Raw genomic sequence first — 12,464 nt, 5'->3', positions numbered from 1 at the left:
CCTTTGATCAGGGCCCATAGAGTAATGCACTATAGGAAAAGGAAAAGTAGTAAACTATGTAGGGAATAGGGTACCATTTGGAAAACAACCACAGATTCCTTCCTCTAACCATCCCAATTCTCATTAGTGCAGGTAGAATGTGTAATGAAAAAGGCTCTCTGCCTCACTTGCTCAAATCAGGCTAAAGCTGTGTTCGAATACTCATACTAATCAAATCAAGTCAAATTTGATTTGTCACATGCGCCGAATACAACAGGTGTAGGTAGACCTTACAGTGAAATGCTCACATACAAGCCCTTAAACAACAATGCAGTTTTAAGAAAAATACAATAAAATAAAATAAATAGAAAGTAATTAAAGAGCAGCAGTAAAATAACAATAGTGAGGCTATATACAGGGGGTACCGGTACAGAGTCAATGTGAGGGGGCACCGGTTAGTCGAGGTAATTGAGGTAATATGTACATATAGGTAGAGTTATTAAAGTGACTATGCATAGATAATAACAGAGAGTAGAAGCAGTTTAAAATAGGGGGGGGGTGCAAATAGTCTGGGTGGCCATTTGGTTAGATGTTTAGAAGTCTTATGTCTTGGGGTAGAAAATGTTTAGAAGCCTCTCGGACCTGGACTTGGTGCTCCGGTACCGCTTGCCGTGCGGTAGCAGAGAGAACAGTCCATGACTAGGGTGGCTGGAGTCTTTGACAATTCTTAGGGCCTTCCTCTGACACCGCCTGGTATAGAGGTCCTGGATGGCAGAAAGCTTGGCCCCAGTGAGGTACTGGGCCTTACGCACTACCCTCTGTAGTGCCTTGCAGTCAGAGGCCGAGCAGTTGCCATACCAGGCAGTGATGCAACTCATCAGGATGCTCTTGATGGTGCAGCTGTAGGACTTTTTGAGGATCTGCGGACCCATGACAAATATTTTCAGTCTCCTGAGGGGGAATAGGTTTTGCCCTCTTCACGACTGTCTTGGTGTGCTTGGACCATGTAAGTTTGTTGTTAATGTGGACACCAAGGAATTTGAAGCTCTCAACCTGCTCCACTACAGCCCCGTCGATGACATACTAACATACTGCATAATACATACTTAAGGAGTAAAAACTACATACTATTAGTTCATTTTAGTATTCTGTAAAGGAACGTTATCCTTTCAGTTGAGCGTACTATCGCTTCGCCTGTCTACCGGAAGTTGATGCTGTTGCAATTCAACCTCTTGCTAGCTTGTTAGCATAACAAATTACTAGCTAGACATTTTACGACTTCAGGTGTGTTCTTAAATTCAATCTGTGTTCCTAAATTCAGAGTGTTGTCAGATTGCCCGTTTGTAAATTCAGAGCGTTTGGCTCTTGGAGCACACTGGACGCCCTGGCAGTAGGGTTGATTCGAGTGTTCTGACCTTACAACTGCAGTCAAGCACCCAAGCTAACTGGCTAACTTGCTAGCTACTTCCAGACACAAATGAGAGGACACCTCACTCTGACTATTTTACTCGCCCAAGCAGAGCTGGTTAGGCAATTTTCATGTTATCAAGAGCGTTGGTGACTGTAACTGTGCTGCTGGCAACAATTTTATTACGCCTTTTTTTGCCAACGTTTACTGACACCGACCATATTCAACGGCTGTTGAGCGTTCGTAAATTCATCAGTTATCCTGCGCTACACTCAGACGAGAGTGCTCTGAAATCGGAGTAGATAGCTAGAGCGAATTTACGAAAGCACCCAAATGTCCATTGAGAACGCACATTGACTATACCACTTAGCAAAGAATGACAGGGATAATCAAGTCAATAAACTTTGGGTAGTTAGTTAGATAGTATTTCGTTAATATACTGGCAAGTTTGATGTAATGCTATGTGGTTTGTAAGCAGAGGTGTAAAGTACTTAAGTAAAAATACTTGATACAATTTGAAAGGTTAGCAGGACAGGAAAATTGTCTAATTCACACACTTATCAAAAGGACATCCCTGGTCATCCCTACAGCCTCTGTTCTGCCGGACTCACTAAACACAACCATGTGTATGTGACAAATAAAATTTGATTTGAACACATGCTTCATTTGTAAATTATGTCTTGATTTTAGGAGTGTGCCCCTGACTTTCCGTAAACTTCAAAAACAAGAAAGTGGTGCCTCTTGGTTTGCTTTAAATAAGCAATTTGAAAATATTTTGTTGCTTAAGTATATTTTAGCGATTACATTTACTTTTGATACTTAAGTATATTTAAAACCAAATACTTTAAGACTTTTACTCAAGTAGTATTTTACAGGGTGATTCACTTTTACTTGAGTATGACAATTGGATACTTTTTCCACCACTGTTTGTAAGGATAGCATAGCTAACAAATTGTTAGCCAACATAACGTGTAAGGTAACTTATTTGCTCAACAGTTTCTTAACATTAACATTCTTAACATCAAAATTAGTTAAAGTAATATTTATTTGTATTTGTATCCTTTCTCGTTGGATTTTGGCTGCATATTTTATGCCATTTTCTTCAAATATGAAAAAAATATGAACCCTCAACCCATTTTCTGAAGAATTGCATTATGGGCACTAAAAGCATGGAAATAGTGTCCACTGTTTGTATACTTTGTATTTTGGCGAATGTAGCACGACATCCGGGAAATTTTGGCATACTAACTATACCCATACTATGACCAATACGCATACTATATACTCAATTTATGTCATAAATTGTATGGCTAGTGCAGTTAGTATGAGTATTCAAACACAGCTTAAGTGTTCTCAAAAAGTGGATGCTGAATAATGATAATCATTAGGCCTGGAAACTGCAGTAATGGAGTTTGCGTGGGGGTGGGAGGGAGAGGGTACGTGCGTGGTTACTGCACCTGTACATGAGTGCGTGTGTGTGTGTGTTTTCCTGAGTGTGTGTGTGTGTCTTGCATAAGAATACTATTACTCATCACTCACACATTGGTGGTGAATATCCCGTAGATGAGGTCTTGTTCAGGCAGATAGAAGGTGCTCTGCAGCTCATTATAGTAGAAGGGGAACTCTCCGGAGCGCGAGCAGTTCAGCCTGGCCTTCATGAAGGTGGTCCAGGTGTCTTCCAGTAGGAACCGCCCTCCGATGTCATTCTTACAGACGCGGGCCACCCGGGAGTAGACGGTCTTCCCACAGTCATGTTCCACAGCGTTCTCACGCAGGAAGAAGAACGTGAAGAGACCCACATCATAGGCTGAGATGAAATGGGGCTCTGAGGAAGAGGAGGAGAGGACAAGGGAGGAGGGGAGGGGACAGAGAAGGAGAGGAAGAAGGGCAGCGGGGAAGAGGAGACAAAGTCAGAGAGAGCATTAGAGTCCATGCAGCCATAGGGGATGATTCTTAATGTCATGCTAGTTTACACTGACGAATGAATGTGTCCAGTCAAGTTGATAATAAAGTCATCCTGGGAGATAAATTCATTAGTCACAGTCATCCTATAAAACGTACACTGCATTCATTCCTCCATCTGTAAATTGCCAGAACACATGATCAATCTTGATGTGGTAAAGACATGAGACAAATGCACTCGATGAGTGGAACAAAATCAATATAGACTGTGACTTCATTGTCCATTCTAGTTGGTGCTCAGAAACACTACATGGTACGGCCACTCAAACAGTCTCCCTGTTGTGAGTTGTTATTATTACAGACACGGGTTAGCCTCAGTCCCAACACTGAACACATTAACAGCAGACATAGCAGGGTTCAAACAACATTTAAAATATGCTTTATTGAACATGCCTGGACAAAATGGAACCAATGGTTTAATTCCAAAAGTGCAAACTCTGCACATCTGGCATTACATTCAGGCTCAAACAAACACTCAATGACAGCATTTGAAAGATGTTAAATACTATTTGAACCCAGATGTGATAACCAGTAGCATGCCTTCTCCCCTGTAGAGTTATACTGTAGAGGAGGATTGTTCATGACTAGAGAAGCAGTGGGGCTGTGAAAACAACACAGTATGTGCAGTCAATGCTGCTTTCCCTAAGGTAACATTCATTCTCAGTGATATCAAACACACACACACACTCTCACACAAACGGACAGCTTGGATGCAGAGCAGAGAGCGTAGATATTAACCTGCAAACAGTCATGATGATAAGTGCCCCGGGGGCCAGCACTACCTTTTAAGAGAATGAGATTATAGGAGAACGCAGGCGGTCAGCAGGAATGGAAACAGCATCAGAAGCAATAACAGAACGCATAATTCCATTTCAGAACACTCATAAAAAAACAACTGCAGGTAGTAGCTGGCGGCAGCCAATAGGAATGGGTGAAATGGTGGTAGAGACGGACTAGTTTACCAAATAGCACAATGTTTGGTGATATCTACAGATGCTTCCCTGCTGCAAGTCCAAAGACATGCATTGACATGTTAATGATAGTCGATTGATAGTTAGTGGAGCATCTATAGATGGACTATCAAAATAAAATGTTAACCAACATTTTCTTGTCAGCTGTAGCTTCATCCACTGTCCCATTATTCTTATCCTATAGTTAGCTTTCTCCATATGTTTTATCGCACTGTTTGAACATTGTCTCTAGGGTAAGCTTAATGTTAACATGCCAGCATGGGGAGCCATGTTACAACCCACAGCTTGCTGTAAATAATTACATGTAATGTAATCCATGTAAAATCATGTAATCCATTTCTGATAAGCTATCATGACAAATCTACCATTACCTCCCTAACCTGGCTCTTCATGATACTGTTTAATGGAGGACTGAGTTCCCCAGTTCAGTCAGCTAACCGATGCTTACAGCCATGTAAATGAAGGTGTGTGTGTGTGCGCGTGTGGTACTGTTTCACCAGACCTCGTGCTGGGTCCTAGATAATTACCACAGAGAGAGAGAAGCCAGAAAAAGGCTTCAGCGTATATTAACACTACTGCTTCCCCACGGCTGTCAGACACACACACGCACACGCACACGCACACGCACACGCACACGCACACACACACACACACACACTCACACTCACACACGGCCCGGTTGCTGTCAGAGGTGGCATTTGAATGAGCTAATACTCTATACACAGTCGATACAGTATAATATACATGTTTGCGTAATGTGTGTGGGCGTCAATCCAACAAACAGATTGTTCAATCTCCACACAGTCTGATTGAGGGCTGTAACTGACTGACCATGGGGAAGAGAGAGCAAGAGAGAGCAAGAGAGAGAGAGAGTTTAAAAAAAAACTTTAGGTCTGGGAACCCACAACACAATAAAACACTCAAACATCAATGGTTAAACATCAATTAAAAACACAACACCAAATCGTCCTACACTGTAACTTAACACAACAACTACTGAATACCCCATATGCTCATAACAGCCCAATGTCATTAACCAGTTTATAATAGGCAAACTCAACCCTCTGTCTTGCTGCCAACATCTCCTCCAGCATACCCACCACGTCCACAGAAGCCTGTCCCCGAATACTGCTCTTTCATCTTCCAGATTGCTAATTTAGCTGCCCCTGACACTAAGTTAAAACTTCTTATGGCTTGGGGGCAGTATTTTGACGTCTGGATGAGAAGCGTGCCCAAAGTAAACTGCCTGTTACTCAGGCCCAGAAGCAAGGATATGCAAATAGTATATTTGGACAGAAAACACTCTAAAGTGTCCAAAACTGTTAAAATAATCCCTGTGAGTATAACAGAACTAATATGGCAGGCGAAAACCTGAGGAAAATCTATCCATGAAGTGGCATTTTTTTGATGTGGGTATTATCAATTGAATGCCTATAGAGTCTCTAATGGGTTAGGACCCAGATTGCAGTTCATATGGCTTCCATTAGATGTCAACAGTCTTTAGACATTGTTTTAATGCTTGTTTTCTGAAAAATGAAGAAGAATGAGACCTTTCTGTCTGTGGACTGAGGAAGAATGCAGAGCTGGTTTGCGCCTGAACGAGTGCCCGCCTGACCGAGTGCGCGCCCTTCGTTGTTTTTCCTTTCTGTTGAAGACGCTATTGTTCGGTTTAAATATTATTGATTATTTAGACAATTGACAACCCGAGGATTAATTATAAACACCGTTTGACGTGTTTCGACAAACTTTACCGGTACTATTAGGATGTATTCGTCTGCATGTTTTGATCACCTTTGAGTCAGTAGATTACTGAACAAAACGCGCCAAAATGAATATTTATTGTGTAGCGGGGACTCTTGTGACTGCAACCATATGAAGATCTTCAAAGGTAAGTGATTCATTTTATTGCTATTTCTGACTTTTATAATTACTTTACTTTGTTGTAAATGTTTGTATGCTTTTGTAGGCGGGGCGCTGTCCTCAGATAATCGCATGGTATGCTTTTGCCGTAAAGCCTTTTTGAAATCTGACAAAGCAGCTGGTTTAACAAGAAGTTCATCTTTAAGCCGATGTATAACAGTTGTATTTTTTATGAATGTTTATTATGACTATTTCTGTATTTTGAATTTGGCGCTCTGCAATTTCACCGGATGTTGTCGAGGGGGGTCGCTAGCGGAACACCTGCGCCAAAAAGGTTAAGTAAGAACACTACACCCCTTTGACTAAACCTGTACTTTGGCCCACATATAAACAGTTGGGAAGAGAAAACCTCTCCCAGAGCTGAGAACCAAGTAGTGATCAGGTCAAATCATCCCGACCAACCTGGTACACAGATGTGCCAGAGTTTCAGAATGGACACCCCTCCCCAACAGTTGGATCCAGGTGTACCAGATGCATGTTGGTGACTATAGCTCCATGTATTATCCTCCATTGGAGGTCAGCTGTCCTCTTATCAATAGGCAGTTTATATAAAGACCGCCAACAGCCTTTTGGGGAGGCACCTTGACCAACACATCCGACCACCTCGTCGACTTTACCCCTTCCAGGGAAGAAGCAGGGGACACTTTTACACATATTATGTATGTGGCCTTCTTTCCCACCGCATTGAACTCCCCCAGCTCCGGGTTGTCGAAGGACAACAGAATACCCATGTCCTTCTTGAATGCAGCCACCGCAGCACTTACATTCAGCGCAGGGAACACATAATCCAGACCCTCCGTCCATCGATCAGAGTTGGAAGTATCAGTCACACACTGCCGATGAAGTACTGGCAAGGAATCGCAGACCTCAGCTACGACCTTTCACAGTAGGCAAGATGATCGGATCTCCGCTCTTTCTCCCAGCTCCTCCAACAATCTGCTCCTGCTCAGCATCAGATGACTCAGCTTGGCACACCCCACACCTAACAGACATGAACGTAGGCTGGCTGAACTCTTAGCACGGGATTGGATGACATTGTTATAAAAAAAGAGCCTCTTCAAAAAGCCACATCCCTAGTGGTGTGCCGGCCTTACGGGACATGTCGAAAACTCTCCAAGCCTGCATAACAGACTCATAGAATGGAGTCAGGTCAGAGAAATCACTCCCTCTAGCTTTAACCTCTACGGGATCAGTGTTCCTATACCAGGACGGTTGAGCTAACGTGCGCTAATGTGATTAGCATGACGATGTAAGTAACAGCAAACTTTCCAGGACATAGACAGGTCTTATATGGGCAGAAAGCTTAAATTCTCTAACTGCATTTTCCAATTTACAGTAGCAATTACTGTGAAAAAATACCATGCTATAGTTTGAGGAGAGTGCACAACAACAAAACACTTTTACAGCAACTTGTTTGATACATTCACCTCTGAAGGTAAATAATGTACATTCAGTAATCTTGCTCTGATTTGTCATCCCGAGGGTCCCAGAGATCAAATGTAGCATAGTTTTGTTTGATAAAATCAATTTTTATATTCAAATGTAGGAAGTGGGATCTACAGTTTGAACCCCTGCTGTCTCTGGCTCCACACCCACCCTACCCAGCCATCTAGATGTGTGAAAGTTAGTGTATAAGCTAAAGATCCATCATGTATGACATTCCTGGGAGTGTGTAAACTTACATTTTGTATTACCATATCATTTTTGTATGTTCTCTGTAGTTATGTACTTGAAAATGTATCACATTTGGGCAGAGACAAAATATTGTCCAGTATTGCAATGCTTCACTGGATCAATCTGAAACTTTGTACACACACTGCTGCCATCTGGTGTCCAAAATCTAAAATGTGCCTAAACTGCAATATAATATCATGGCCTTTCTCTTGCATTTCAAAGATGATGAAAAAAAATAAACAGGTTTTTTTCATTGTATTATCTTTTACCAGATCTAATGTGTTATATTCTCCTACATTAATTTGAGATTGCCACAAAGTGTTTTTAAAAAATGGTATCAAGCATATGCATATCATTGCTTCAGGTCCTGAGCTAGAGTTAGATTTGGGTATGTCATTTTAGGTGAAAATTGAAAAAAAGGGTCAGACCATTTTTAAGAGGAAAAGGTGCTTGTCTAAGCCCAAACAGCCCGCTCTCCTCATCAATGTGTAGGCTGTAGGAATTTAGGAATTTATATATTCCTCAATTCCATTCTTTTACTTTTAGGTTGTGTGTATTATGTGTATTGTTGTTAATTGTTAGATATTACTGCATTGTTGGAGCTAGAAACGCAAGTATTTCCCTACACCCGCAATAACATCTGCTAAACGTGTATATGATAAATAAAATTGGATTTGATTTGTATCAACCCAGCTAGAACCATCACTGTACAACAGTCTCTGGGCTGCTTGAAGCCAGAAAGCCATGACCCTAGAAGAAATGTCCACCAGGTATTACCCACCCTCGTGCAGTGGCAGGTACAGGGCTGCAGCTTTAATCCAATGTTGTCCAGACCAGAAGAAATTGACAAGGGTCCTCTGAAGCTCTTTTATCAGGCCCCCTGGTGTCTGTAAACTCATTAGTCTGTGCCACAGGGTAGAGGCGGTTGGTTAGGTTATTGGCTACCAGCACCCTTCCCTATAAGACAGCTGGGCTAGAACCCATTTCCACCTAGACAATCAGGCACACACATTTTTTTGAAAGACATCAGATTCTAGAATAAATCCCAGTCTTCATCCCATCTCTGCCACACTGAAGCCCCCATGGTAACCATGGAGTGGTTCCTATTTGAAGCTGACCTTCCCACAGGAACACACTCTATTCCCGATTAACTCTAGCTGAGGAGGCCTCCTCATACACCTTTAGAGCATTTGAGAGAACCATAACATCCTCAACCCCTGTAATAAAAACTTACACGTTATCTGCATAAGCAGACAGTGCTATTGTGGGACCCTTCATAACCCCTGGCACAGAGAAACCTCACTTATAAAAAACAAAGCACTGGTTCAATTGCCAGACAAGATAACTGTCCTGAAATTGGGCATCCCTGCCTAATACTCCTATGAACGGGAAAGGGTCAGCTCAAACCACCCCCACCTTCACCATACATGAGGCCCCAGCATACTTTAGACTCATCCAAGACAAAAAAACATCCCCAAAAGGCTTTCACTATTTTGAACAAGTACTGGTCGTCCAGATGGTCAAAAGCTTTCTCCTGATCCAAAGAAAGCAAACCCACATTCACATCAGAGAGTTTAGAAATGTGTAAAACATCTCTCATCTCCAATAGCTCATTGGGAATAAACGGCGGTACATTCAAAATCGTAACCTTTGTAGATGGAGAAAAAGCGGAGTAACTTAAATAAACATACATTTAAGAAGTACGGCATGCACAACCATCCGATCGACAAGACGCTCTTCTTTAACAAAAAACACCATTGCTTTATTCATCCAACATAAGCAAAATTTCCATAGCCTACCTTCTCTCCTACGGTGACCAGAAACTCCTCCACAGTGACAGTAGCTTCAGTAACACACGTGAAGCCATGCCGAAGTGACAGGGATGGCATCCCCATGTGGGTCGCCATCCCCACCAAAACAATGGCAATTCCAACAAGAACTACAACATACCTAATTCTACCACTAAAACACAACAATACTCAATCATGCATAGAAAAAGGAAAACCACCAAGAAAGGAAACAGAAAACAGAGGCGATCTAACTACAGACACCACTCACACTCACTCATACAATTCCCAACATGCACCAACACTCCCAGGATGCAGAGAGAGAGAGAGAGAAATACAAACCCTCCAACCCAAAAAGGACTATGGTGTTGATGGTATACTAAACGAAAGGATAAAATATACAGACCACAAATTCAAATGGGCTATTCTTAAACATTACCCTCAGCTCTGGCATCTTTCCTAGAATTTGGAACCAAGGTCGGATCACCCCAATCCACAAAAGTGAAGATAAACTTGACCCAGATAAATACCGTGGAATAATATTGGAAAAATCCTCTGCAGTATCAGCAACAGCAGACTCTTTCCTCAAGGAAAACCATGTCCTGAGCAAATGTCAAATTGGCTTCTTACCAAAATACCGTACGACAGACCACATATACACCCTGCACACCCTTATTGACAAACAAACAAAACAAAACAAAATATTATCATGCTTTGTTGATTTCAAAAAAAGCTTGTGACTCATTTTTGGAGTCCCCGATTGCGTCCCCAATTGCGCAGTTTGGACAGGCGGCCAGCTTTAGGAAGAGTCTTGGTGTTTCCAAACTTCTTCCATTTAAGAATGATGGAGGCCACTATGTTCTTGGGGACTTCAACGCTGCAGACATTTTTTGGTACCCTTCCCCAGATCTGTGCCTTCGACACAATCCTGTCTCGGAACTCTATGGACAATTCCTTCAACCTCATGGCTTGGTTTTTGCTCTGACATGCACTGTCATCTCAAGGATGATAAATGGAACTAGAACAGTCTGCAGCACCTCACCAGGCCTCACCCTACGGACTCAACCGAGAAGGGCCTACAGCAGCACTTTGCTATTTTGCACAGATTTTGTCAGACATGGGCCCTGACAGTGAATCTCAGTAAGACAAAAAATAATGTTTCCCCCAAAAAGCCAAGACAACAATTACAAACTATAACTAGACACTGTTGCCCCAGAATTACACCTACCTCGGCCTAAACATCAACACCACAGGTAACTTCCACAAGGCAAGAAGGGCCTTCTATGCCATCAAAAGGAACATAAAAATCAACATCCCAATTAGGATCTGGGTAAAAATACTTATATTAGTTATCAAACCCATTGCCCTGTATGGTTGTGAGGTATGGGGTCCACTCATCAACCAAGAATTCATGAAATGGGACAAACACACAATTGAGACTCTGCATGCAGAATTCTGCCAAAGTATACTTTGTGTAATGCAAACAGAGCAGAATTAGGACTATACCTGCTAAATTCTACAACCACCTAAAAGGAAGCAATGCCCACACATTCCACCACAAAGCCCTCACCTACACAGATTAACCTAGAGAAGAGTCTCCTCACCCAGCTAGTTCTGGGGCTCTGTTCACAAACAAAAACAGACACCACAGAGCCACAGGACAGACACATTTAGACCCAACCAAATTATGAAAAAGCAAAAAGATTTTTGAACCAATGGTAAGAATCAACAAAAATAACAGCGCAATCTAGAATGCTATTCCACAAAATGAGGCGTAAACTGAGCTACACTTCCTAACCTCCTGCCAAATGGATGACCACATTAGAGACACATATTTTCCACAGATCACACAGACCCACAAAGAAGTTGAAAACAAATCAAACATTGATAAACTCCCATATCTGTTAGGAAAAATACCGCAGTGTGCAATCACAGCAGCAATATTTGTGGCCCGTTGCCATGAGAAAAGGGCAAACAGTGGAGCATTGTAAATATAACGTAAGTTATCTGTATAATAATTTTCCCTTTCATACTTCAACTACTTGCACATTGTTACAACACTGTACATTGGCAATAATATAATTATTATTATTTGGGCAAAAAAATATATATATATTATGTGAGTGCAATGTTCACTAATGTTTTACCTTGTTTAATTACATTTTGATTATTGTCTGTTCCATTTGCATTGAATTGAATAAAGTGCTTTGAATTGAATTTGAGAGAGCGAGAGAGAGAGAGCGAGAGCGAGAGAGAGAGCGAGAGAGAGAGCAAGAGAGAGAGAGAGAGAGCGAGAGAGAGAGAGCAAGAGAGAGAGCGAGAGAGAGAGCGAGAGAGAGAGCGAGAGAGAGCGAGAGAGAGAGCGAGAGAGAGAGAGAGAGCAAGAGAGAGAGCGAGAGAGAGAGCGAGAGAGAGAGAGAGAGAGCGAGAGCAAGAGAGAGAGCGAGAGAGAGAGCGAGAGAGCGAGAGAGAGAGAGAGAGCGAGAGAGAGAGCGAGAGAGAGAGGGAGAAGAGATTATTGCCTGCCTGCCTGTGTTCTTTAGGGACTTCTACATCCTCAATGCTCCCCAGGCTCCCCACTTCATTCTCATTTATAATAAAAACAGTTGGTCAGTACCTGGCAGGTCCCAATCCAATAAAGAACAGATTGATTAGATTCAGAACCCCCTCTGTTCTATTCTGTCTGTTTGTTTGTGAATCCCCCTAACTGGGGAGGCTTATGACTAGAAATGAGATTTTAATTCTCACTCAGTCTCCTCTGAG

The 12,464-nt window shown here is 42.1% G+C and overlaps 1 protein-coding gene across 2 annotated transcripts in view; it reads right to left on the bottom strand.

The window, feature by feature from the left end:
- Positions 1–12,464, bottom strand: part of LOC139400870 (sema domain, seven thrombospondin repeats (type 1 and type 1-like), transmembrane domain (TM) and short cytoplasmic domain, (semaphorin) 5Ba) — a 185,106-nt gene that overhangs the window by 61,442 nt on the left and 111,200 nt on the right. For both annotated transcript variants that reach the window (XM_071145456.1, XM_071145457.1), the window contains exon 9: positions 2,927–3,212. In XM_071145456.1, the coding sequence (XP_071001557.1) occupies positions 2,927–3,212 (286 nt within the window). The remainder of the gene's footprint in view (positions 1–2,926; positions 3,213–12,464) is intronic.

Source organism: Oncorhynchus clarkii, chromosome 3 (genome assembly GCF_045791955.1).
Source record: "Oncorhynchus clarkii lewisi isolate Uvic-CL-2024 chromosome 3, UVic_Ocla_1.0, whole genome shotgun sequence".
Lineage (NCBI taxonomy): Eukaryota > Metazoa > Chordata > Actinopteri > Salmoniformes > Salmonidae > Oncorhynchus > Oncorhynchus clarkii.
The sequence above is the reverse complement of the archived record's forward strand: the minus strand, read 5'-3'. Positions and strand labels throughout refer to the sequence as shown.